The sequence below is a fragment of the Myotis daubentonii genome, chromosome 7 (assembly GCF_963259705.1).
Source record: "Myotis daubentonii chromosome 7, mMyoDau2.1, whole genome shotgun sequence".
Classification (NCBI taxonomy): domain Eukaryota; kingdom Metazoa; phylum Chordata; class Mammalia; order Chiroptera; family Vespertilionidae; genus Myotis; species Myotis daubentonii.
Genome location: NC_081846.1, coordinates 46,109,712 through 46,137,557, shown reverse-complemented (window position 1 = coordinate 46,137,557; position 27,846 = coordinate 46,109,712). Strand labels below are relative to the sequence as shown.

The window sequence follows — 27,846 nt, the reverse complement described above, 5'->3', positions numbered from 1 at the left end:
TCCTGGAGGCAGGAACCCTTAGGCCACCCACACAGAGCTCAGAACCGCCTCCTGGAGGGAAGTTCTTACAACTAGTTCAGGGAATTGGGGGGCAGGGAGGAAGCGTGTCTGAGCTTCGTGGGCGCACTTGAAACAACCCGTCCTTTACTGTGCAGGGCTCCCCAGCCTCAGCACACCTGGAGACCAAGTTTTAAGTTGCTGACACCAGTGTGGCTTCTCCCACCAGCTCTGGCCAAGGCTGAGCTTCAGTTTTCTCGTCTGCAAAAGGAAAATACCCATCTATCTCACAGGAGTGTTAGGAGCAGTGAGTGAGAGAAGAGCTGCGAGCTGTAAGTTGTACAGCATTATCAACGTTTGGGCCGTTATTATTCTTGAGAGCCGAGAACAATCTAGGCAGCTCGATTCCCCGAGAATCTGGCGGCATGCGTCATGCGCTCCATCAACACTTGTGCAGAAGCAAACACTTGTGGCATGAATGAATGAAGTCTGCATTTGCACGTGGGCCTCGGTCTGCAAAAACACGCCGCTTCAGGCGACGAGGGCCGGCGCCTCACCAGCACTTTCCTTTACTAACAGGTAGTAAACGCCCTTCTGGCTCTGCGCCCGAATGGCAACCACCATTCACGTGCTTATTTCCAAGAGGACCCCCCGGATGGGGCTGCGCGGCCCAGAGCTCGTCTGCCGGCCTCTCGCGTCGCTGCTTCCGGGCCAGGCTAGGGGCGGCCGGGCGGCGAGGGGCGCGCCGGGGAGGGGACCGCAGCCGGGCCCGCGGGGAAGGTGCGGGCGGCAGGGCGAGGCTGGCGCGCGAGGAGGGGCCGGGGGGTGGGGGGAGGGGCGGGGCCGGCGTCCTCGTCACTTGATAAAACGCCTGCGAGTCTCCAGAGAACAACGGGCTCATTCAGCGGTGGGAGCTGCCTGCGAGGGGGAGCGGCCTGGCAGAGAGCGCGACTCGTCCCGGGGGTGGGGCCGGACGGGCGGCGAGAACAGACCGAGGCCGCCGCGGTAGCTGCAGCGCCGCAGCCTCGAACCCGGCCCGGAGCGCAGGGCGCCCGCGCACCTCGCCGCTCCCGCTCTCCTCGCCGCTCCCGCTCCCGCTCCCGCTCCCTTCCCGGGGCGCCGACCTTCCCATGGCGGCCGCGGGGCAGCTGTGGCTGCTCTACCTGTCGGCGGGGCTGCTGCCCGGGCTCGGCGCTGCCTTCAACTTGGACACCCGCGAGGACAATGTGATCCGGAAAACTGGGGACCCCGGGAGCCTCTTCGGCTTCTCGCTGGCCATGCACTGGCAGCTGCAGCCCGAGGACAAGCGGCTGTGAGTTCACTGATCTTCCCACCCCCACCCGGGCGCCGGCCCCCGGGTCCCGCCGGCCGCCCTACCCCTCGGCTGCCCCGCCCGGGACTCCGCCGGCCCGCGCGCTCGGCCCCGGCTCCGCCTGGAGCGGAGCCTCCCCACAGGCAGCCCGGGCAGGAGGAGACCCCGAGGGCCGACCCCTGCGCACCGCGGCCCCGGTGCCAGGCGGGTCTGTTCTCTGCCCCGAGAGTGTTACTCTTTTTTTTTTTTTTTTAAACGAGTACTTTCCGGTGGTCCTTCCCTCCGGACATGTTTGCTGGGAACCCGGCAGGTGGCACGCTTCGCTGAGTTTCACGTGTGTTGGGGCGGGGTGACTTGGGCTGTAGGGTCGCTGCACTGCTGCAGTGGGGTTACTGGGCGTGTTGCTCCAGGAAGATCCAGGCCTTTTCCAAACGTGCGGAGCTCCCCGTCCGCCTGCAGACTCGCGAGCCCCGCAGAAGTTGGAAAGTCACTTTCCATCGCGTCCCGTGTGGCTTTCTCCGCGGGGCGGGTGCTCCCGCACGAGATTCTTTAACATCCCCCCCCCCCCCCCCGCCAATGGTGGGACTAACCCAGCACCTGCTCGAGGAGCCATATCTGCAGAGAAAACAAGCCCCCCCCCCCCCCAATGGTGTGCTCGCCACCCCCAGCCATGCCCCCAACCCAGGCCCCAAAGCGCCCGGCGGCACCCGAGACCCTTTGGGCGCCTGCAGTGGGCAGGCCCAGCCAGGGGTGAAAGCAACATGTCCGATCTGGGCTGGCGCTTTGCAAGCCAGGTTTGGGAGTGACAGCCCCCTTCCAGCACAGCTTTAGCCGGCGCCTCCCAGGGGAGAGCGGAGACCGGCACTCTCAGCTTCTCCTTTCTTTCTTTCTTTCTTTCTTAGATAGTGTTTGGTTCCCACATGATCAAACTGTTTAGGTTGGAGAGAGGGGTGTTTGGGAGCTTAGTCGACTTAATCGCAGTGGGCTGCATTCTTGATCTGTGCTACCGAAAAATAAACTCACCAAAGCGCCCCCGCCCCCCGCGACTTGAGTTGAATTGAGGCTCTTCCAGGACCAACAGAGCGGAGAAAGCAAAGTGCAGGCACGGTCAAGAGAGGACTTAGTGTTTATGAGAGGCGAATGGGAATTTAGATTTTGATTTCAGCAATTAAGAACGTTGGAATAGGTGAATATTGTGGGCCCCTGAATCTTCGATTTTTTTTTTTTAACACCTGCTAGTTAAGTAAAGGAATTAGAATTAGTTGGGGGTGGGGAGGCCGCTGGCCAGTGGTCTGCGGGCTTGGCCAGCTGCTTATATCTGCTTTGGAAAGAATTGTTAAGCTGTAAATCTGAAGTGAAAGGTGGTTTCTGTTAAGTCAGTTAATGGAGGAGGAGGGTTAGTGTGTCTGAATACTTAGTAGTGCCTAGATGTGTAGCTACCCATAGGGAGAATTTGAACTTGTTCGTGCAGAAATGACTGGGCCAGCAGAGGGAAGACACTGTCCTTGGCGTTTTCTCTCTGCAATCAGATGCCTCCTGGAGCTGGTGGCTTCCTTGAAGTACTTGTGCAAGCAAACATTCTGAAGGGGAAGTACTGGGGCAAGAACGTCCTTGGGGTGGGAGATGTGCAAAAATGTGTTTGTAGCCAGGAATCTCTGTTGTCACCAAGTTTAGCAGCGTGCTTGCTACAACTTGTTACTGCGGGTGGACTTCTTGGCGGTTGGAGTTGCTGCAAGTCCTCCCCAGGGTAAGAATAAGCCTATGTAGGGGGTGTGATGCCTTCTAGAAATGTCCTTCTTGGAGGTTAACGGAGGGACTGATCAGACCTTCAGATAGGGACAGGCCCACTTTAAAGGGGATGTTGCCCTGGAGCCTGGAGTATGGCAGTGACCACACTCTAGGGCAGCGGTTCTCAACCTGTGGGTCGCGACCCCTTTGGCGGTCGAACGACCCTTTCACAGGGGTCGCCTAAGACCATCCTGCATATCAGATATTTACATGACGATTCATAACAGGAGCAACATTACAGTGATGAAGTAGCAACGAAAATAATTTTATGGTTGGGTCACAACATGAGGAACTGTATTTAAAGGGCCAGAAGGTTGAGAACCACTGCTCTAGGGGGCTGTGGTGTATGTCAAATGCCACTCCCTGCCCTATTTCTTTTGGTGAAGTATTTCAGCTTCAGGAGCAGCATTGCCCTCTCAGGGTAACCAGCACACACAGGCCATACCCACATCTGTTGTCATCTTTGTCAGTAAAGGATGTGGGTTTAAATAACAGCTGGTGAGGTCTAGACCCCACTGTCCAGCTTCCTAAACTTTGCACTCTCTGGACAAGCTTAGTGGGAGTATTTCTGGTGAGAGACCTGAGCTCAAGTTCGCTCTCAGCCATTTAGCAGCTGTTGCATTACTTTGAATCTTAGTGTGTTTATCTGTAAAACGGAGATATTACTGCTTAATGAAGGTTGTTGTGAGGATTAAGAGATAACATGCAAAGTGTTTAATTCCTGACTGACCTGTTTACTTGCTGATTAAATGGTAGCTGTTAATGGTGAGAAACTTAGAAAGAGTAAGTGAATTCCTACTATGTGCCAGCTACTATACAGATGTTAAACATTCTGCGATTCTAAGACTGCCAAAGAGTAAAGCCAAAGATTATTATAGTTTGAGTAATTGATGTTTTAAACTCTGAGTCCCATTTATGAAACCCATTTTCAAAGCAATTTAACCTTAATCTGGCTTTAATTAGATTTATAACAAAAGAAAATTTAGTGAACAAGGGACTTTGAGTTAGGAGAAGTAAAATGTCAAAGATGTGCGGGAATATCAAATGAATGCACTGCTCTAGAAACCACGATAGATTTTTCTGGGTTAAATTTTCTACAATGCCATTTGACTATTTAGTAACAACTTAAACTCTAGTTAAGATTTTATAATAGAATAATACTGTATCTGAGAGCCTTAAAACATATTGTGTATTCCTCAAACGTTCAGCACTATAAAACTGAAGTAGAGACTATAAAACATCACTCAGGTTTTTAGGCTGTATATTAAAGAAGTTTCAGACTTCAAAATATTTAGAGGGTTGGCTGAGTTACTGAGGCCAGGGTCTGAAAGTCTTGGAATCTTTCATTTCTGTAGATAGTTAAGGCTGAGTCACACACCACCACTCCCATCTCCCACCCTCCCAGGTAGAAAGTATGGGAAGATAGCTATATGGGTATGCCCATTCTATGAATCATCACTCTTAGCTCTTCTGGGAAGATACAGATCTATGTATGACTCTAGGGCAGAACCCAGAAGAGGGAGAGCTATAACAAATATTCCCATGGAATAATTCTGGATTTATCCCAATTTTCTTTTTGGGAACTTTCTGATCACTATCTTCTAGAGCAGCGGTTCTCAACCTGTGGGTCGCGGCCCCTTTGGGGGTCAAATGACCCTTTCACAGGGGTCGCCTAAGACCATTGGAAAACACATGAATAATTACATATTGTTTTGTGATTAATCACTATGCTTTAATTATGTTCAATTTGTATCAATGAAATTGGGGGTCACTACAACATGAGGGACTGTATTAAAAGGTTGTGGCATTAGGAAGGTTGAGAACCACTGTTAGAGGCTCGCCAGGCTCAGTCACTCTATTCGGATTCTATGGTGCTTGTTCTTGATTTTTCTCAGAGTTGTGATGCCCCCACTTTAAAAATCATGTTTACTGGACTAGGGATTATCTAGTCCGACTGGCTCTCTTTGTAGATGAAGAAACTGAAGCCGAAAGCTAAAAAATGTCTAAATTCTCACAACGGCAAAAGCAGAATCTTAACAGGATATGGATTTGAACTTGATATTTCTGACTCGTGCGAATGCCATCTTTTAAGAGGAAAATTCAGAAATGCCCTTCAGACAGAAATAAATTGGCTAGCATCTGAGTTTTGGAAATGCACTATGTCAGGTTGATTTATTAAACTGCTTCCCACATGGGTCAGGGCTGTCTATTTAAATATCTGTGCTTGGACTTTCTTCCTCTTGGCCCTTATTCCAACTGGCCTTGGATCAGCTTCTGGGTCCCTCCTTCTTTGCCTGTCATCCCCTCCTTCTGGAAAAGCCCCGTGAGTAGCGACAAGCTAGCCAGGAATCAGAGTTGTCTTCAGGATGTGTACCTAAGCACTTGCTTCCTTGAATTCATTCAGAGTGCCGTGTGGCCCAAGGCCATCATCCAGGCACTGTGACTGTGCTCAGTCACCTTGAGTCCTGAGAGTCAACATGGACAGGGACACTGAGAGATGATAGGACTCTGAAAGAACGCAGAAATAAACAAGTTTAACTTTTACCCAAGTAGTTTACATTTATCCACCTAATGACTGGGTTGAGATGAGGATCAGAGAATTCATTTGGTCTGAATAATTTGTTGGGAAAGTCAGGTTACATGCTCATATAGTATTCTGTATTGTAAAGAAGCCATTACTCTGTTTTTAGCTGCATCCGTCTCTATTTTAGCATAACAATAATATTGATTTAATTCAGGTTTTTGTAACGAAATAGTACTGGAATTATGGCATATGGCACCCTTAGGACCTTGGCTCAACATACTATAGTGGGCAGAGTTGGCCAGACTATTACTTGTCATTTGCAAGAGGGACAATGGAGACATAATAGAAAATACTATTGTATGTAGATGACAGGGTCAGTTTTACCTGGAACACTGGTTGGTTCCAAGTCAGCCCATCTTAAAGAATATAATCATATCGCAAGAACCAGTTTAAATTTCTCATTGAAAGTCTTTTTAGCCCAACCTACACTGTAGCAATTTCTTCTTCCTTTGAATGTCTGCAGCACTTACTATCATTTGCCTGACAGTTCTGATGGTTTTCTGTTTAACTGTTACCTGCCTTTTCAGAGGATGATCCAATCTCTCCCAACTGGATTATAGGTTAGGTGAGGGCAGGGTTCTTTTTTTAAAAAATCCTCATCCGAGGATATTTTTTCCATTGATATTTTTAGACAGAGTGGAAGGGAAGGGGAGAGACACAGAGAGAGAAACATCAATTGGTTGCCTCTCCCACACATGCTGGCGGCTCATCAGGGCAACTTGGGAAATCTCTTTGCAAAAAATGTAATTCTAGGCTCAGCCCAGCTCTATGGTGCTAGATGTGGTCAGTTTCTGTAGATGTGATCCAAGAATCTGTTCTTAAAGTTTTCCAGGTTTGAGCTAAACGTACATGAAAGTACAGAAGGCAGCATAACGTAGTGGATAAGAGTAGACTCTAGAGCTAGATCCTAGATCCCAGCTGTGGTCTAAAGCTAGCTGGGATCAAAGCCTGCTCTGCATTTACCAGCTGTGGCATGGTGCAGGATTCCTACAGTTCTGCACCCAGTTCCACTGTGGGGGTTTTCCCCCCACACCACCAAACAGTTCTCAGACACCAGCTGGGTATCCTACAGTTTAACTCAATTCTGACACTGTTACCTGGAGATAGCATCAGATCCCACAGGTTAAGGCTCAGTCCTACAAGACCGCCTTTCCCCCACTTCAGCTACCAATTGTAGTCCAGGTTGTCTGATAGACCAGCTACAGATTGGAGGTTACCACGACCCCCTCCTGCGGTTCAATTAATTTGCTAGAGTGGCTCACAGAACTCAGAAAAGCATTTTACTTATTAGATTACCAGTTTAGTATTAAAAGATATGAACTCACGCCCTCACTGGTGTGGCTCAGTAGATACAGCGTCAGCCTGTGGACTGGAGGGTCCCGGGTTCGATTCCGGTCAAGGGCACATGCCCCAGTTGTGGGCTGGGTCCCCAGTGGGGGTCGTGCCGATCAATGATTCTTTCTCATTGTGTTTCTATCTCTCTCCCTTTCCCTTCCTCTCTGCAATCAATAAAAAAATATATTTAAAAAATAAAAAAGGTATGAACTCAGGAATGAATGGCCAGATGGAGGAGATGCATAGGGCAGGGTATGGGGGGCGGGCTATGTGGGGTGTGTGTGTATGTGTGTGTGAGCTTCCAGGTTCTGAGCATACTGCTCTCCCGCGATCTCCATGTGCTTACCAACCTGGAAGTTCTCCAAACTCCATCCTTTGGATTGTTAATGGAGGCTTCTTTGTATAGGTATTATAACTGATTAAATCTTTGGCTATTGGTGTTTGAACTCAACCTCTAGCCCCTCTCCCCTCCCAGGAGGTCAGGGGTGTGGGACTGAAAGTTCCAACCCTCTAATGAAGTGTTTGGTTCTCCTGGCAACCAGCCCCCATTCTTAGGTACTTTCCTAAAGACATCTCATTGACGTAACAAAAGACAATTTTTGTCACTGTGATCTCTTAGGAAATTCCAAGGGTTTTAGGAGCCCTGTGACAGAAACAGGGATAAAGACCAAGTATATATTTATCATCAGTCATAACACCTGTATATTTTTATAAGTCAATACCTAACCTCTCTAGGCTTCCCTTTCCTCAGCTGTAAAGTGAGGATAATTGAACCTTAGACTAGTCCTGGCCCAGAGGAGGCACTTTGTGTTTGTTAAATAAACGTGGAAGGCAAGGTTGTCAGAGGTGAAGAGGTTGTAAATCCATGTAGTCCATGCTTCCTGGCCTGGGCAGTGTGCAGATTTTGGACCTTTAGCAGATTCTGGTTTGTTAAACTGGCACTTAGAATAGCAAACCGTGATCCCTAGGAACTAAAGCAAGAGGCTAGCTGTTAATTAGGCTTGAACTGGGACCTACAGATTGGCTCTTCACCATTGTTGAACCCCGTTAGCATGATGGTCATCTGATCTGCTGCTGGTTTTTTTATTTAGATAAGCAAAGCAAGACAAGTCTAACTCAGCTTAGCTATTCCAAGGTTAGCATTTTTGCAGAATGACACTTTTCACAGGCCACAGACCTTATAGCAGCGACCTTACACACACACACACACACACACACACACACACACACACACACACACACACACATCTCCTGGATTGCACTGTTGGATTCTGCTAGCACTTCATCTATTCCCAAGTTGGCAAAAAGACTTTAGAACACTTTTAAGTCTCTAAAACCGATTATGTGGTAAAGAAGACTGTTCTGAATTAGGGGGAACAGGGAAGGTGCCGCTGAAGCAACTGTAGGAGGCAAAGACAAGTGACCTGGAGCCATGGGTGTCTGCTTGCATGTTTATTTGCCAACTGGCTAGATCAGTGATGGCGAACCTATGACACGCGTGTCGGAGGTGACACACAAACTCATTTTTTTTGGTTGATTTTTCTTTGTTAAATGGCATTTAAATATATAAAATAAGTATCAAAAATATACATCTTTGTTTTACTTGGTTGCAAATATCAAAAAATTTCTATATGTGACACGGCACCAGAGTTAAGTAAGGGTTTTTCAAAATGCGGACACACCGAGCTCAAAAAGTTCGCCATCACTGGAGATGTATTTTGCATGTCATACAATCCAAAGATTACTTTTTTTGGAACACCATTTCAGATACAGTATCAGAAAAACCTTTTAGAGAAATAGGCCTTTTAAGCCTGGGGGTGTGGAAATGAAAATAAACGTTGGAATAATTTGAAAGGGGCACGTTGGTTAGTGATAGGAAGAGTAAACGAAGCACAGGTCCTGCCTGCTTACCCAGGGTTGTGCTTGGCTCTGGGTGGCGGGATCAGTGTCACTACAGTTTCTTCACCTTGCCAAGGACATCCATTTGTACTGAGGTTATTTTAATTGTGTGTGTGATACAAGCGATAATAAACATCTCTGGCCCGGGAGGGGTTGGGGGGGAGGACGTCACTGAAGCATAAGCCTTCGGAGCCGTGGACCCTTTTCTCCTGGCAGAATCAGAACCTGTTCTTCAGGACATAGGGCCATTGCTCAAGTGGCCAGTCTCTGTGGACCCAACAAAGCACCGCGACGGAACGTTAACTGGAGGATCCTCACCAAAGCGTGTCACAGCCAGCGGTGTGGAGTGGTCGGTCCCTAGTGTGGGCGGCCCATTTGGCAGCACGGCGAGTGTGAAGGTTTGCTCTTCTTGCTGAGGAGAGTGAGGAGTCCTGCCCAGGTCAGGTGATGGCCTGGAACCCTCCCGCCCCCTGCCCTTTCCACTGGCAGGGTCGTTCTCTTTGTCCTTTAAGAACAGAAGGTGTTTTGAAGTTGTGAAATGGAAGTGTTTAGACATCTATCAGACTCTGGAGAGGTTGGAGATATACAGAAAAAGGTATTTAAAAGAGCTGGGATTGAATGTATTGATGATGGCCTAAGGAATCCAACTTTGCTGTGACACAAATAAACCCATGCTTTAAAAAAATTCTAAGCGTTCCCGAACAAGGAAAAGCTTGGAGAGGCTCCGATGTGCCCGGGGGATGTGCAGAAACATGATTCTGGGACAATGGCATTCGCCATGTCGGCCTCATGGCTGCTGGTGAGACTGGGCATATGTGCCAACTTAGGACAGTACTCGGGGAAAATTGAGCTGGCTTGAAGGTCTGGGTGATAAAAAGGTCTCCTGTGAACTCACACGTGCAGAAGGAGGTGGATCTGGACCCTGATGGGCCTGCTAGAGGCTCAAGGACAGAGAGCCTCCTAGAGGGAGGGAGAGGCCCGCTGAACTAGAGGGTCCGAAGCCCAAGGGAGGACTTGGGGGCCGGCTGGAGCCGTGTTCCAGATACCATATCCGACCAGCCAGCTAGAAAGAAAAGTGCTTTCTAAGCCTCGTGTTATATTTGGAAAGTGCCCAAGTCTGCTATAGAGATTAACAGAGAGTGTGGGGAGGCCTCTGGGGCCCTCTCTTAGGATGATCCCAGGAAGTGAGCGCTGAGAGGCAGCCATGCTCCAGCTCACCCGCTCACCGGCCAGAAGCCATCTGAGGTTTTTCACTGTCAGAGGATAGGAAATGGGTCTTTGGTAAGTGCATTTATTTCTGTGTATGTGCGTCTGTATAAATGTATGTTATATTTCAAACTAAAAGAAATAGGCATTTTCATTCTTGAACACGAGGAACAAGTAAAAACTTGGAGGGGACTGTGCTCTGGACCTGCTAGAGAACTCATAACCAGCTTTTTGGGGTTTTCCTATAGGAGTTTTTAGTTCAACAGATAATTTGTTTGTCATTGTCTATGTATTAGGCACTGACCTAGTGCTGATGATATAGCAGCAAACAAAATAGATAAAATTCCTGCTTAGGTTCTGTGAGGGAGACAGACAAAATAAGGAGGGTATAATATTAGATGGTAGGAGGTGATAAAGAGGAAAAAAGGTGGAGAAATGGAATAGGGAGTGGGACTGGGTTGGGACGTGATTGGCAATAGGTCAGTCAGGGAAGACTTCACTGAGAAGGTGAAGGTGGGAGTCATGTCAGTGTTGGAGGGAAGAGCATTCCCGCAAAGAAAGCAGCAAGTGCAAAGGCCCTGAGGCAGAAGCATGTCTGGCATGTTCAGTAACAAACAGCAAGGAGGCCGATCGTCTCCTGGAAGCAGATTGTGTAGAGCCTTACGGTGATTGAGAAACTGACTTTTACTCATGAATGACATGGGAAGCTACTGGAGTGTGCTGAGAAGAGTATGATCCGACTTGGATTTTTAAAAATATATATTTTATTGATTTTTTTACAGAGAGGAAGGAAGGGGGATAGAGAGTTAGAAACATCGAAGAGCTGCCTCCTGCACACCCCCTACTGGGGATGTGCCTGCAACCAAGGTACATGCCCTTGACCGGAATCGAACCTGGGACCCTTGAGTCCACAGGCCCACGCTCTATCCACTGAGCCAAACCGGTTACGGCTGGACTTAGATTTTTAAATGCATTTTTCTAGCTGCTACATTGTTGAGAATAGACTGTATGAGGGCAAGGGTAGATGTAGTGATATTAATTAGGAGGTTCCTGTAATGATAGATGAGAGGCCATGGTGGTTTGAGCCAACATGATAGCAGTGAAGATAGTGAGAAGTGGTGGAATTCTGGACATATTTTGAAGGCAGAGCCAATAGGATTTCCTGTGGACTAGATACTAGGTGAGAGAGAAAGTAGAAAAGAATGTCTGCAAGGTTTTTTACCTGAGTAGCTGGAAGGATGTGAGGTTGTGACATAAGGGTTTAGGGAAGACCATAAGGGGCATAGATACTGGGGGAAGGTCAGGAGTTTGATTTTATTTTTATTTTTTTAAAATACATTTTTATTGATTTCAGAGAGGAAGGGAGAGGGAGAGAGAGATAGAAACATCAATGATGAGGGAGAATCATTGGTTGGCTGCCTCCTGTATGCCCCCTACTAGGGATTGAGCCTGCAACCCGGGCATGTGTCCTTGACCAGAATCTGGGACCCTTCAGTCTGCAGGCCGATGCACTATCCACTGAGCAAAACCGGCTAGGGCTTCTGAAGTTCAGGTGGAAAGGTTTGGATTGAAGATATACTAGTAGAGGTGAGGGAGATGAAGGGAACCAGCCTCAGAGACTGAGAGGAATGGCCTGTAAGGTAGGAGAACTAGGTGTGCTGTCCTGGAATTGTTTAAGGAGTGAGCCATCGTTGTCATATGACCCTGAGAACTGATCCCTGCTAAAGCAATGTGGGGGCCATTGGGGACCTTACCAGAGCACCGGGGGAGGATTGGGGGGCAATGCCTGGTTGGAGTAGGTTGGAGAGAGAATAGAAGAGGGAGACAAAGGATTAGAACTCTTGAGTTTTGCTGAAGAGAGAACAAGCACTAAGGGGGAAATGGGGTTGAGAGGGAATTTAAATTTTTTTTAATCCTCACCTGAGGATGAGAGAGACAGAGAGAGAGAGAGAGAGAGAGAGAGAGAGAGAGAGAGAGAGAGAGAGAGAGAGAGAGAGAGAGAGAACATTGATATGAGAGAGAAATATCAATTGGTTGCCTCCCATACGCATCCTCGCACCCAACCAGGGATCGAACCCACAACCTGGGTATGTGCCTGATCAGGAATGGAACTGGCAACTTTTTGGTGCATGAGACGACACTCTAACCAACTGAACCACATGACCAGGGCTCATCATTTTTTTTTAAGTTGGGATAAAATTATAGTCAGCTGGTTAGTTGATGCTGACTTAGTAGAAACGGAGAAGTGAATGCAGGAGAGGGAGGAGCTGGTGTGATGTCTGCGAAGAGGTGAGGGGAATGTGCCAGTGGGGGGGGGGGGGGGGCCTGTTTACCACATCACAGAGGGGTACCGATGCAGGTAGGTGGAAGATGGTGAGGTTTTGTTTTTTTTTTGCTTGCTTGCTTCTAATTTCTCTGAATAACAGCAGATCGTAAGTTCTAAGGTACTCAAAACTTGTGTAGCCTGTATGAGTAAGCACTCCATTCTCGAATTAGGGATGTGGGGATTGAATCTCAGCTTCTTCCCATTCTGTGGATTTGACCTTGGGCAAGTTACTTGGCCTTATCAGTAAAGTGGAGGCACTGACAGCGCCAACCCCAGAGGCTTGTGCAGATTAAATGTGGGCGTATAGAGCACTTAGCACAGTACCCCGCATGTCCGGTGAACACCAGCCTGTACTGTGGTGGCTGCCTTGACGTAAAGTAGCAGTGTAATTCCCTCACACAGAGGAGTTTTGTAGCTATCTTATCTTTATAGTCTGGGAACCAGCTGCCCTTTGGGGGTCAGGTCAAAGGTGAGGTTGCCCCATGGGTGGGGCTGCAGCCAGAGTCAGAGCAGTTCACAGGCGGATGGGAGCTGTAACATTGTCTTGAAGAGAGGAAGGGGAAATGGCAACACTTCAAAACCCTCCAAGAATCTCCAGCTCCTTATGCCATATTCCCGCTACAGAGACCCCCTGCTCCCCCCAACCCCCCGCTTTTTATTTTGTTAAATTCGTATCAGGCTCATTTCAGGTGTTGTGTGTGCATTTCCCATGTGGGAGTATCTGCAAGTTCTGGTATTATCTCGGATGGCATGGTGTCTGCGTGTCCTCTAGGCCAGGTAGACACCAGGGCGTCGACAGGTGGGCTTGTGCTGTGCAGGGTGGTGTATAGTGAGCTGGGAACAGGGTAGGGGCCCCAGGACCTTGCCTCCTGCTCCTGCTGGCCTGGTCCATCATCATCTTTGTGATCCTGGTCAACATGTCCAGTGTCTCCCTTCACGCACTGAAAAGAAATGACTCATGGCCTCGTTGAATTCTCAGGAGTGTACTATGGGTAAGAGCACTGTGGGTTCTAAAACGCTGCCAGCTTTTAATCTCTTCTTTCACAATAAATAGTACAGGCTGCAGAGATAGCCTGCGGTAAATCAGAATCTGAAAGGAAATAGAATATCACTGAAATTATGTAAGAGTTTGAATAATCAGGACTTTAGCATCTATTTCCCTGGGGTGTGCCACGAATTAGGTGGCATGATGGTGAGGTGTCTTTTTTGTTTTTTTTTTATAGTTCTATCACTATAGTGCAGAATGGAACATGTAAGTTTATAATATAAAACAAGAGGCTTAAATAAAAGAAAAAACCCAAGAGGGTTTAGAGACATTTCAAGCTTTTGGTGGTTGCTTTGTTTGGGCTATGCCCCCCATTCTCATTCACTTTTCTCTGTGCTTTTGTGGAAACAGTTGAGAAGCACCGACCAGCCCAGCCTTTTCTCTGCAGAGGGATAACTGAACCTGGGAAAGTCAAGTGACAGCTCGGTCGTGACATTGTGCGCCCCGAGACCCAGCTATTGATTGCCCAGTCCACCTAATACTGTGCCATACACATCTACCTTTTGGTGAGGTAGCCTATTCTTGGAACGAAACCTTTCTAGAGGGTGCTCTAGAAATGTTAGCCCGAGAGATGTTATCTCTGCTGTTTGTGGGCATCTTAAGAGCAAGACTGACAGCCTGTCCGTTTCTGGTTCAAATCTGATAGCAGAAATGGGTCCCTAATACGTGTTTGTTAAGCTCTATGAGTTGATTTCCAAAGGCAGTACAGATTGCTGGAGAACAGGAAGTGGTATGACACTCTCTTCAGAAAGAGCCTTTATCCCCGGTGGTGGTGGTTCTCAGCCTCCTCCTCCTCCCATTGCGGTAAAATCCACATTACATAACATTCACTGTCTTATCCGTTTCTGAGTGTGCAGCTCAGTAGTGTTAAGTGTAGTCACATGGTTGTGAATACTCCGGCACTTCTTCAACTTGTCCTAAAGTGCGTAGATATTAGGCACGTACCAGGTGTACCGGTTAATAATTCGGATTTTATAATCAAAGAAAACACGATAATCTCAAGAGAAATATCAAAAGTGCTTCATCGCTAGCTACACATTTCCCCATGTTTCAGGTAATTTGTGGATACCGTCCCAATAGAACTTTTCTTGTTTTGAGGCAAACCATTCAGAGACCAAATTTTCCGCTTCTTCGTATGTTTTGAAGCGCTGCTCAGAAAGTGCGTGTGCCATCGATCGGAACAGGTAATCTGAAGGAGCAAGGTCTGGTGAATACGGCGGGTGGGTTAATACTTCCCAGGCAAGATCTTTTAACGTGTCTTTAACTGGTTTTGAAGTGTGTGATGGTGCGTCATCATGAAGCAAAATTACTTTGCTGTGTCTTCTGGAACATTCTGGTCATTTCATGATCAAAACATGGTTCAAATTGATTATTTGTTGTCAGTATAAACAGTTTCACCTGGTTTTAGAAGCTCATAATACACCACACCTTGCTGATCCCACCAAACGCAGAGCATTGTCTTCTTTCCGAAGCGATTTGGCATTACAGTTGATATTAATGGTTGACCTGGATCAACCCATGATTTTGTGCATTTGGGATTCTCAGAATAAATCCAGGTTTCATTGCCAGTCACAATTTGATGCAAAAAGAACTTTCTTTCATGCCATTGAAGCAACATTTTACTGATGACTTTTCGGTTTTCCATTTGTCTTTCGTTCAGTTGATGTGGCGCCCATTTTCCTTCCTTTAAAATCTTGCCCATTGCTTGTAAACAATCGGAAATTGTTTGCTGAGCAATGTTTAATCTTTCTGCAAGTTGTTTTTGAGTTTGACACACATCTTCATCCAGTAATGCTTGTAATTGTTGGTCTTCAAACTTTTTCTGTTGACCTGGACATTCTTTGTCTTTCATATCAAAATCATCACTTTTAAAGCGTTTAAACCAGCGTTCACAAGTATCTTGAGATGGAGCATGTTCACCGTAAGCTTCCCGAAGTATTCAGCAGCACTTTTCTTCAGAATAAAGTAATGAGTTAAAACTTCCCATAGATTCTCTTTTTTGGGCACGAAATTCAACATTTTTAAGTGTAAAAATATCTATGATGTGAACACCTTCAGCAGATTTGACATATGAAGTTTTGAAGCTTGTTGTCAATACAACAAAATAGCATACATATCAAATCGTATTTTTATCAACATATGTGTAACTATCTATTGAAAAAATCTGCATTATTAACCGATACACCTAGTATATGCCCCATATTATGAGGCCATAAATCACTGATAAACTAAACTTAAAATAACTGACTATGGAATTGTGCTAAATCATACCATTTGAGATGATACTCTAAAGTAGATGAGTGGCAGTGTAATTAATAGTTTAACACATTTTATGGTAGAAATTTAAAATTTCATGTCATAGCCTAGAATGGGTTTTCCACTTTGGTAAAGAACTGTTCCTGTGTGCCTGGCTCCCTCGGCACCTCCAAGGTTCTGGGCATCTTTTTGAGAAACCAGAATCCTGTATGTCCTCAGTGTTGTCGATAAGTTCTTGGAACTGTGGTGAAACAACATATAATGAGAGCAACTTTACCATAGGTTGATTGATATCAACAAGCGTTAAGTTCCCATGGCGTTATAACAAAATGACGTTATTTGAGGACCTGCTGTAATTTTGTCCTAAGCTTTTAACTGAGTTAAAGAGAAAATTGCAACAGATAAAAGGCCTGGCCACATTCATGTACCTCTTATGTCTTGCTGCTCCTCCTACCTAACTCTCTCAGTAGCTTTAAAATGAAACCGTAATTTCAGTGGCACAATATGTTCAGGTTGAGGCTGAGGTTTGATATGATATTTACAGGTCGAAGTTCGAAAGGAAGTGTGTTTGTTCAGGCAACACCAGATTAGATTAACAGCTGTCCCTGGTAGTCAGTCCATCTTTAGCTCGTCTTGCAAATACTTCCCTTGTTCACACTACAACCCCCTATCCTGCTCCCCAGCTTCCTGTGGAGCCATGTTAATCTGTTGCCTACAGGCAGTTTTATTTTCTTCCTCTGTTTCTTACCTCTTTAATTTTTCTAATGACTGTGTTGTTCAGGTCGTGTTGAGTTTCATACTCTCTTTATTCTTACTGATGTTTTCATTATGGAATTTCTAATAAGCTGTTTGGGAGCTGTCCGAATAAAAGCTTCCTGACAGTTCTGAATTGTGGGCCTTCTGCAGGCAGGAGTTGGGTCTGATTTTTCTATTTTGCCCAGAGCTTTAACGTGGAGCTTAATGTGCATGCTGTCCTCCAAGTAAAACAAAAATGTGCTGTAAAAGAAATCTTAGCTCCGTGCTCGGCCATAGGTGTTTCCATCGGTACAGGAATGGGAGCAGTCTAGTATTATTACCCAACCGTGCTTTTGTGCATTTCTTGTAAACCACCTGCAGAAGTTAGGAAGGAACGGAGGAAACGATCTGGAAAGGTAGACCACTGTCTCCCTCACTTTATGTCATGAATTGGTGGCCAACTTCCAACAGCTGCACCTACATCCCCCCTCGTGCCCCGAGGTCTTTCTGGTTTCCCACAGAGCCCCTGGCCTCCGCCTCTATGGCCCACCCTGAAGCAGGGGTCTAGCTAGCCAATGTGTCTGTTTTTATAAATGTCACCAGAAACTTAAGCGGATCCATTTAAGGCCCACCAGACTGTCTGAGAACCTTTTCTCATCAGGGAGTTGGCCATCCCGAGTTCCTGAGATAAGCACTTGTCAGTGAGGGACAGCCTGGGTTTGCCTTTGACCACACATCCAGAAGCAGTTGTGTGTTCCCACCTGGATCCCCACCCCGCTCTGTTCCCAGTCCCCTCCACGCCACTCATTCATGTTTTAGATTAGATGACAGGTGAGGTCAGGAGTCTGACTCAGGCCTGACTCACAGCAGCTCCTCCCTTCGCAGGTGGCATTGTCCGTAGCATCCAAGGCAAAGGCGTTCGGACTCCGCAGCTATTTGTAAACAGTACTTACCCGCTTGAGCTCTGCACGCGGAGCTGCCTCTGAACTGGGCAGGGCCACTCCCTACTGGTTAGGCTGTTATGCCCAGAGCTTGAACGTGGAGCCTAATGTGCATGCTTTCCTCAACGTAAAACAAAAATGTGCTCTAAAGGAAGGGTGAGCATTTTATATCGCTGGTTGTCCGTAGCCCAGTCGTGCCCCCGAATGCCTTGGACTTCCACAGGGAAAGGGAGAGTTCTCTCTGTCATTCCATGTTATTCTGTGTCTCACTGGACCACAGTGGAAAGCTTGTCTACCTTTGCAGCTTGGATTTCCTCTCTTCAGTATTTTTCAACCTCTGCCCTCCATTTGCACTTTATTGCAATTCCCAGATGGCCAGCCCAGTGCCTGGCGCACCAGAGGGACAGGTTTATCAACATCTTTATTGGCGTGTTGTCATGCCTCTTGAATGGGCTGTAAAAGTCAGTCTTTGGTGTTTGCTTGCCTGCAACTGCCTGCATCAAGACAGCATGTGTGAGCTTGCCTTATGCAGTTACGAGGTTTGCTTTCTTCATGACTTCTGGGCACTGATTTTAACCTCCATGATGACGTCTGCCGGTTTCTCCACAAGACTTTCAACGACCCATTGTCCACTGACTGACATCATTGTAGAAATTATACCTTTTCGATTTAGAATAGTCACACGGTACCGCTGTAAATACAAAAACATGTGGAACGAAAGCCCCCTCCCACCTCCTGGTCTCCGGTCACCCTGTTCTCCCTGGAGGCAACCACTGTTTGACCAGCTTGTTGTGCCTTCTCACAGGCACCTGTACATTTAAGAGCGAATACATACACCCACATTTTTTACAGGGATGGTAGCATGCCATATGTATTCTTCTGCACCTTGCTCGTTTTCTCTTGCCATGTCATTTTACATATATTTTATTGTTGATAGTATTACAGATAGCTGTAATTCCCTCTCCCCTCCCCGCAGCCCCCCCGGCCTCCTCCCAGCCCCTACCAACCGCCCCAGGTCTTCACCTCTCTTGCCATGTTTTAGTGCCTGATGTTGTAAATAAGAGCTTCCTTCATTTTTAATGTCTGCAGAACATTTGGTTTTTTAGGAGGAATCACAGTTTATTTAATGAGTGGGTGTCCAGGTAACTTCTGATCCGTTGCATAGAAAGCAGTGCCACAGACCTCCTCCTCTCCTTTAAGGAGAGGGCCGACTGAGTCCCAGTGTGGAGGCTTGCCCAGCGCTCTTAAATGGTCATGGCTGATTTGGAGGAGGGGCTGGCTGCTCCTCATGACTTGCTCACAAGCTCCGTCCTACCATCGGATGTCACAGGATACTCTACCAGTGGGGTCGCTGGGATATTTGCAACAAGTGGAGTTGACAGTTTTGCACTCGAGCTGTTGCATTCCTCATGGCCTCAGCATTTGAGCCCCCCACCCCCACCCCCGTACCTGCACTTGTTAAAAAGTACTTGTTAAAATTAGAATGGCTTGTTGGAATATGTGCTAACTGAATACTAATAACAGCACTGGTAGTGCTCACCACCGCGTTCGTGTTTCAAGGTTATCTGACAGTGTTTCTTTTCTTTTCTTTTTTTTTTAAAAAATATGTTTTTATTGATTTCAGAGAGAAAGGGAGGGAGAGAATGATAGAAACATTAGTGATGAGAGAGAATCATTGATTGGCTGCCTCCTGCACACCCATTACCAGGGATCGAGCCTGCAACCCGGGCATGTGCAGGAATCGAACTGTGATCTCCTGGTTCATAGATCAATGCTCAACCACTGAGCCACACTGGTGGGGCATCCGACAGTGATTCATTTGATCCTTGTAACACCAGTAGAAACTTTAGATAGAACCGTTCCACAGATAACCCACACACAATACCCAGCTAATAAGCCATATAGCTAGCACTTGAACCCACCGAGTCTTCTTGTAACTCCCTCAGTATTTGATTATGGTTTGGGCTTGCCAGGCTGTTACAGGGCAGGTAAGAAGGCGTGCAGTATCTGGAGACAGTACGTGCTCAAGGACGAACCATGTTATCCTGATAACGACAGGCCCCGGTAGGACTGATGGTCAGCAGGCGTACGCCAGTGCAGTGGCTCTAGTTGTTAAACTGTTGAAATACTTCTGGGTGGTAAATTGCTTCTTCCCAACCTCCCTGAGGGTCCCTCAACACTGCCCTGGCCACTGTTCTCATAGGACGTTCCTGTCTCCCCATATTTCCCTCCACAATCCAGCAATTAAAGGGGACATGTCCTAATACAATAGGGGCCTCTGGGGCACAGCTCCAATGTCACGTCACCATCTGTGTCAGTTAATTCCCAGGCAGAACTGATTGCTAAATTTTTAAAATATCATCTTTAAATGTAGGAGTGGAGTAATAAACAATGTAATTGTTTAGCAATGCAACTTTTGTAAATATTGATATAGGTACACTTTTTAAATTGCATTCTTGTTTTGTTCACAGTATCCTATTTCTACATTTTCTTTTCTTTTTTTTTTAAACATATGAAAGATCTCGCTTTTGTCTCCCTGTTATGTGAGCGTCTGGGTGGCTGGTCTGAGCTGTCAGGAGCCAGTACTTGTCCTCCTTGTTGCTGTACCATGTGCAGCCTCTGCCTGGGAGTCCGCCGTGGCAGCATCTACATTCTAGGCAGGATGACAAAAGGGACAAAGAGGAGTAGAGCCAAAGGCTTGTGGGTGCCATCACCAACAGGAGAGTCCTGAGCCAAAGGCTTGTGGGTGCCATCACCAACAGGAGAGTCCTGGTTGCAGCAGAGTGACACTTTGCCATGTGTCCCTGCATCAGGATCGAGTTCTGTGGCAGGTCCAGCTGGAAGGGGAGGCTGGGATCTTTATTCACGGGGCCTTACGCCCACTCAGAAACTCTTTCCTTATGGCAAAAGGGGAGAGCTACTATCGGGCAACAGCCAGCAGTCTCTGGCATGGCTACTAAGCCTGTTGTTTCAGTTATCTTGTTTAGAAAATAAACGATGTGATCTTATTAATTTCCTGAAGAAAATACTGAAAAATTTGGATTTCTTAAGTTATTGGAATAATAAAATGGATATGGTGACTTTTTAAGTTTTGGGTTTTTTTTAATCCTCACCCGAGGAGTAAAGATATTTTTTCCATTGATTTTAGAGAGAGTGGAAGGAGGAGGGGGAAGGGGAGAGAGAGAAACATCCATATGAGAGAGATAGAAACATTGATATGAGAGATTGGTTGCCTCCCGCATGCACCCCAACCAGGGATTGAACCAAACTGCAACCCAAGCATGTGCCCTTGGCTGGGAATTGAACTGGCGACCTGCTAGGGTGCAGGCCACTGTTCTAACCACTGACCCATGCTGGCCAGGGCACGATGACTTTTTAACTATTCCCTTTTTCTTCCTGGTTTTTGTTAAACTATTTTACTGAAAAATGATGGATTCTTTTATAAATGAGCTATTAAATCTTTTAAGAAATTAAAAAAAGAGTTGGCACTGATAATATTGATGCTTGGCACACTGCCATATGAAAGCCTGGTTGAGAACAACATACTTGAATTTTAAAATTGTTGAATGCGGTGATAGATTATAAAACACACTTTGTTCATTTAACAGAAATTTACTAAGCATCTGCTCTGTGTCAAGCACCGTGTGAAGGTCAAGGATAGGAGTGTGGTCTCATGGTCCAGTTCATATAGGTTCTTAGACTTGTTCCCTGAAAGGACAGTTCACTGGACACTTGTAATTTGCACCTCGAAAGTCAGGTACATGATCTTTTAGAAAGAAGCACAGGAACTGACTAAAGGCCACATTTAACAAGATCTTGGCAGCTGCTTTGTGAAACTGAAAGAACAGGGTTGCTTGGAGACTTTTATTTTTCCTTTCCTTACTGCAGTAGATAACAGCATTTTTATTGCAGCTGAGTGATGTCTTACCGGTAGGAGTTGCTTGGTCAGCCCTTTCAGCCAATAATTTTATTCTGAAAATGAGCTGGCTCTGTATTTATACCTATACGTTATAAATTTGTGTGGAATTGAAGTACAATTCTTGGCCATTTAAAATGTAGGCCAGGTATATTGTAATTTTACCTTGTTGGGTACTAATGGCTTTCATTCCTTGAGATTATTTAAGTCCTTATTTTTGAGAAGGTAGAAGCAAGTGTGGAACCAAGGTCATACCAAAAAGTGATGCCAGGAAGAGAACCAGAATTCCTTCCTCATTGCCCTCTCCACTTTGCTGATCTGACCACCCGTGTTGGTGTTCCATTTAAATGGTTGAGATGAATGACATGATTTCACATTTTTTTTTTCTTTTTCTGGTTGATGGTAGAGATTTCTGAACTGGAGGAGGAGTTAACTGTTGTGGGTAATAAAACATGATCTGCTTTGGGTGTTCCGTTATTGCATGAGTTCCCTTGTTCTTGGTCAGAGACATACCTGTAGCAAAATGTACCAAGTCAGGTAAGAACTGGAACCCTCAGGCTCCTACCTCACAGGAGTCTCATAGTCACTGGAAACTGGATTCAGTTCTGGCATGTTTCTCCAAAGAGACAGGAAAAAAGTGTTTTTTTGGTGAAATTCTGGAAAGGTCAGGACAAAACTTACTGATTTTTGATACAGACAAAGGCAACAAGTATTTTTGGGCCCTTGTGAGATGCATCTCAAACCCATAGACCTTAATTAGAACCAACCACCTTCTTGTAATATACTTTAAAAAAATAAATCCTTGCCCGAGGATGTTTTCACTGATTTCAGAGAGAAAGAGAGGAAGAGAGGGAGAGAAGCATCCATGAGAGAGAGAAACATCAATCAGTTGCCTCTCATACACGCCCGACCTGGGATCAAACGCATAATTTGAGCATGTGCCCTGACTGGGAATCGAACTGGCGACCCTCTGGTGCATTGGACGAAGCTCCAACCAACTGAGCCACACCCGCCAGCGCAGAAGATGCTCTTTTTTAAAAAGGTGGGTAGATCAAAGTGCTTCAGTGATGTTTTTGTCCAAACAAGCAGAAAGGAGAGTGTGGGTTTTGTGGTTTAGAGTAAGATCAGAGAGGGCAGAGCACAGCTCCTATTTCGTCACTTAACCATCTGTGTGACCTTGGGCATGTGGCTTGTCCTCTCTGAACCTGCATCCACATTTGTGAAGTGGGTGGTGGAAATAGTGTCCACTTCCTGATAAACTTCGAGCAGAGTGCCTAATAGAAGAGCAGGGGAGAGGAGCGCTGCCAGGGCATTGCTAACAATGACAGGCCGTTTGCCTTCACTTGCAGGTAGGGGATATGTTTTTTATTATGTGATTTCTTGGAAGGTTATGAGAAATCTAGTCTTTTGAAAGTGAGACTTATAATTCATAGAGAAAAGGGAGCCTCAGCCTTCTAATCTGATTTCTGTATGTGGAAGCTCAAGGCTAGGAGGTAAACAGATTTGTTCCACTGTGAATTGTAACTCATACTTGCCCAACTGGATCAGCCAGTTTGTATAGTTAAATAGGTTTTGAATTTTCTTGGCCAAACACCCTTGAGGTTACAAAAATAAAATAGGACTACTTTTCTGCCCTCAAGGAGTTTATAGCCCACTAAAAGGGGAGCTGGGAGAAAGCCTATCCAGGCAAGTTTACTTTGGAAAAAGTGAAAGTTGAGCTCAGGGTCTTGAAGGCAAATCCATATGGGAAGCGTGGAGCTGGAGTTTGGAAATTGTTGGTAAGGAGAGCTCTCGTGAGGTGGGGGCAGGATGGCAGGAAGCACAGTGAGCAAAGGCACCAAGCAAGGCCTTTGTGTGCCCGGAAGTGAGGGGAGTTGGGGCAACTGATGGTAGATGGCCGGGGTGTGGCCAGATGGCGGAGGGATGGCTACCAGTTGTATTGGGAAGGGTACGGCATGTGGGAAGGGTATGGGGCTTGAAGTCCTACCCATGTCAGGTAATGTCTGAGCCTTGGTTTATTCGTCTCTAAGTTGCTGAGACATATCTGAATAGAAGTGTATGTGAAGGACTTGTAATTACAGAGTGTCATAGTTGGCTCACTGCTCAGGGTGCTGCCCTTCTTGTGAAAAAGAGCATTGGGCTGCCTAAGGAGTAGCCACCTAGGGTTGCAGTGAAGAGTCCTGGTGCCTAATCTTACTGCTGAGACTGTGGAGGGATTTGACATTCTGGGGAGTCCTCTGAAACGATACAATGGAATATCATTTTAGTTTGATTCAGAAAGAGGTGGAATATAGTCAGTTTCCTTGTCCATCTTTCTCCTCCTACTAGTTCTTTGTAGGTGGTTAGTTGTTTTGATTATTAAGGCGATAATGCAGGCCGTGTAATTCACTGTTACCTGGGCAGGTCCTTTATGAACCATCATCCTTGTTTCCCTAAAACTGGGGGCTCAGATGAGTTCAAACTGGGCTCCTTGACACCAGGGAGTAGTTGGGGCGGCAGGCAGCAGATCTGCCCAAAGGGATACCAGGGTGCAGTAATATTTGCTAATGCTCAGGACTGCTGAGTATCAATATTGGTGAATGCAGAGATCTCAGGTATATTTCTTCAATCTCCAATATATATATATATCAGTAAATAATAATAACTATATATATAGTTGTTATTATTATTTACTGATTTTCTGGTTGCAGAGGAGAGAGAATCAGGCCAGGCCCTCTCTCCCCTGAGAGGAACTTGGCACAGGCAGAGATGCACAGTTTGGGTGAAAGCGTTAACAAGCTTTAATGCCTCCTCTCCTTCTCTTCACCAGGTGCAGCAGGGAGGGGGGGAAAGGGCAGAACCCCTTCGCCATCTTGCCAGGCTACCAGGTTTGCTGCTGGTGGCCAGGGGATGGTGGAAGGGTGTGGCATTCCCTCTTGACCACTGTCCCTGGGAAAGCAGGCACTTCCCTCTCCAGCCGGAGGAGGGACAGTGCTGCTGTCAGTGGACAACTGGAGAGTCCCCTGGTTAGGGAGAAGGACTCTCATAAAACCGGCGGAGCTTGGTGACCAGACAGGCTGCTCCTGTGGAGACTGAGCACAGGGCCTCCCGGGCCAAAGCACTCACAGTGCCTGTGGAACCACGGCCAGATCCGGCCACGCCATTGGAATTCCAAGCAGGGCATCATTACATTCAAGCGGCTGCATGAGTCAGTTCCTTTGCCAGCTGTATATCTGAGGCTGGGGTGACGGTGTAATGTGTCTTCCACACTAGGGCATTTTTTGAGAATGAAAGGGGGCCCAGGACAAAGGTCCTGGGGGAGTTTGTATGTATGGTCAGCCTGGCTAAGGACTGCAGGCTTTAACCACGCTGTGCTTTGTGGATAGTCCGATGACCAAAACTGGCTCAGTACAACATGGCCTTTGTGCAGAAGAGCCTAGAGCTTGCAGGAGAGAAGGTGTGGCCCAGGGCCTTTCTTATGATGTCTGTCCAAAGCGCCATGTTCTCTGATTTGGGGGTCTTGAAGAGCTGTTTTCTGTACACCCTTGAATATAAGGCAAGATTTCTTTTCACCCCCAAACTATCCTGCCTTATATCTGAGCCTTATAAAACCCTTCTCCTGTGACAGCTGCCCTCTTGATTACTTTATTGTGAACCACAAAGTTCTGTTATAAACACATTAGCCTAAAAGGACCATAATCAGTTGTAATTGTGGATGTGGAAAGAGGTTAAATTTGGTTTTAAGATATTTTAAATAAAATAAACTGATTTAAAGAAGTGAGCTAAATTTCTTTTCCTCCATTTGGTAACGATTCTTCAGGATTTGGCATCCAGATTGCAAGTCTTGGATATTGCTATAAACTTTAACATGTCCTGGAAGTGCTCTGGAAAACGGGCTCAGACATTGCTTTTAGGAAGTAATGTCAAAGAAACAGGAAGTTTGAACAAAACCCCTTCATGAAATACAAATAACACTATTTTAAGAGAATGTTTAATATGTTATTTTACACTTTTCTATAAATGATCAAATGTTGTCAATCAACTATTTCATCTACATCATAAAAGCCTAAATATACAAAGTGGCAAAACAGCACACCTTTTCTGGATTTTTTTCTGTGGAAAGAGTCTTATGTGTGTAGGCCTGCACCTGGCGTGTGAGGGGTGGTAGCAGCGCTAAAGAGATGTGGCAACAGCTGGGAAGGACATTGCCTTCAACTGCGGGGGAACTAGGCTGCGATGAAAATCTGATTCCTTCAAGATACTGGATTTTGACTTGGGGTTCCAGGTGGTACTCTGGGTGCACCTCCCTCCAGGCTCCTCAGGGCTCCGTGGTGGCTGGGAGATCACCAAAAGGCAGAAAACAGGTGGGCTCTGCTTTGCGACCTTGCTACAGGAAGGAGTCACAATCAGGTGGGGACGGAGGAAAGAGGGGGCTTCTCCCCGGTGGCCACCTGGGGGTCATCAGTGCATCAGTGAGGCGGGGACTGGGAAGGAGGCGTGGCCTGGGAAGGAGGCGTGGCTCTGGAGCGGAAGGTCTCTGTGGAGGTACATGGACGCCACATGACACCCTCATCCACTAACTCTGCATGTACAGGCTGCTGGCCTTTATTAGCCAGAAACAAAACAAAAACCCATAACACTTCCTTGGCAGGGAGAGGGATGGAAATGTTGACATGGGCAGGTTTTACAAAGCTTAAACCAGTTATAATTCAATTAAAAATAAAAAAGAATGGATTCCTGTAGAAGAGGCGAGGGAGGCAGTGACATTGTTTTCAAACCGGGTAGGGATCCTCGTGTGAATGCTGGCACCCCAAGGATGAAGCCGTCCTCCGCCAGCGTTAGCGGAGCGGTCTGCAGCCTGACAACAGCTCCCTGCCCACTGCGCCTGAAGTGAAAACCTCAGGCAGCAGGCCCTCCCAGGGCTCCCTTTCAGAACTGCTCTGCCGAGACCCAGCCAGAAAGGGGCCTTTTCCCACAACAGCCAAACAGGAGAGCCAAGGATTAGAGCCGGCAGCAGAAAAGGTGACTGCAGTAACCAACAGATAAACGGGAAGACACAGATGATCCAGGGACAGGAAGAGAACAGGGGAGGGGAGAGACTTCTAGGTAAAATACTGAAATACTCTGAATTTTGAGAACATACTAAATTCACAAAAGAAGAATAGGATGCATTATGTAAAAGACGCAATCAGAATGAAAAGCTTTTGGAGATTATAAGTGCTGACATTTAAATTTTTATTGAATTTAAATTCAATTGAAATTTAAAATAGAAGGACGAGGAAATAAAGTTGAAAAATCCCAGAACCACAGAGAGGAGAGGGAAAAGAGAAGGTAGATTCATCCAAAGATAATGGAATGAGGGAAACGATCAATGCAGGGTGGGTGTTTCCTGGAAAGTGATGTGCCGAGTCCATAAACCGCGAGAGGCCGCACAGTGCGCAGTGAGCGAATAAAGGCTCCCACACAGACACTGTCCCGCTGTTCACAACACCTGGGGCAAGTGGAGAGCCTCAGAGTCGCCCTCAAAGAAATGGAAAATGGACTTAACATCAGAATTTTTATTGGCATCGCTGGATACTAGAAAGAATAAGAGTGTTAACATCAAAGAAAATGTTTTTCCCTAGTGTCCTACACCCAACCTACCCAGCTGGGGAGAGTGGAATAATGACATTTTTGTCTATGCAGGGATTCAGTTTACCCTTCATATAGTGTTCCTTAGGGTGTTATTTAAGAAAGTAAGTCAGCCCTAACCGGTTTGGCTCAGTGGATAGAGCGTCCGTGGATAGAGCGTCGGCCTGCAGACTGAAGGGTCCCAGGATTCTGGTCAAGGGCATGTACCTTAGTTGCGGGCACATCCCCAAGTAGGGGGCGTGCAGGAGGCAGCTGATTGATGTTTCTCTCGTTGACGATTCTAACTCTCTATCCCTCTCCCTTCCTCTCTGTAAAAAATCAATAAAATATATTTTTTAAAAAAAGAAAGTAATTCAAATAAGAGGAAAATGTGGGAACCCAGGAGGGCAGGGAGGGAAGTCCCAGGAGGACCTGGTAGCAGGCCAGAGGAGCAGTCTGGGTGGTAGCAGGAGGGGCAAGGGCTCTGAGAAGGAAACTGGGACCGGGGAGGTCCTGATTCCATGCAGGTATGACTGGGAGCGTAGGAAAGATTGAGGCTAGAATAAACAATGTAAGGAGAAGGAAAGGCAATGAGAAAGGAAAGCCAAGAAAAGCAAAAGTCATGGTCCAGAAGCGAAGTACACCAATTGATAGAATGTGAGATAAGTCTGACCTTGATGCTAGGAACAGTTTCCTTTGAGGTCGAGGGCTTCTGATACTGGTCTCAGATAGAAAGAGGATCGTTTCAGTGCAGTGTGGTTCAGCACTGAATAATATTTACCTGTTTGCATTAAAGAACAGATGACCGAATTGTGGTTACATGACAAGATGTAAGTGGTAATGGCTCTGATAATGTAAAAGTATAGCTAACAGATGGTTGGCCTTGGAGAAACCAAGGGGAAAGTTTGGGAGAAAGG

General features: G+C 46.5%; 1 protein-coding gene across 7 annotated transcripts in view; it reads left to right on the top strand.

Moving 5' to 3' along the window:
- The first annotated feature begins 881 nt into the window (after positions 1–881).
- Positions 882–27,846, top strand: part of ITGA6 (integrin subunit alpha 6) — a 68,735-nt gene continuing 41,770 nt past the window's right edge. For 4 of the 7 annotated variants that reach the window (XM_059704081.1, XM_059704080.1, XM_059704083.1 and 1 more), the window contains exon 1: positions 882–1,309. In XM_059704081.1, the coding sequence (XP_059560064.1) occupies positions 1,128–1,309 (182 nt within the window). In that variant the 5' untranslated portion in view covers positions 882–1,127. The remainder of the gene's footprint in view (positions 1,310–27,846) is intronic. The other 3 variants (XM_059704085.1, XM_059704084.1, XM_059704086.1) reach the window with 1 other exon arrangement.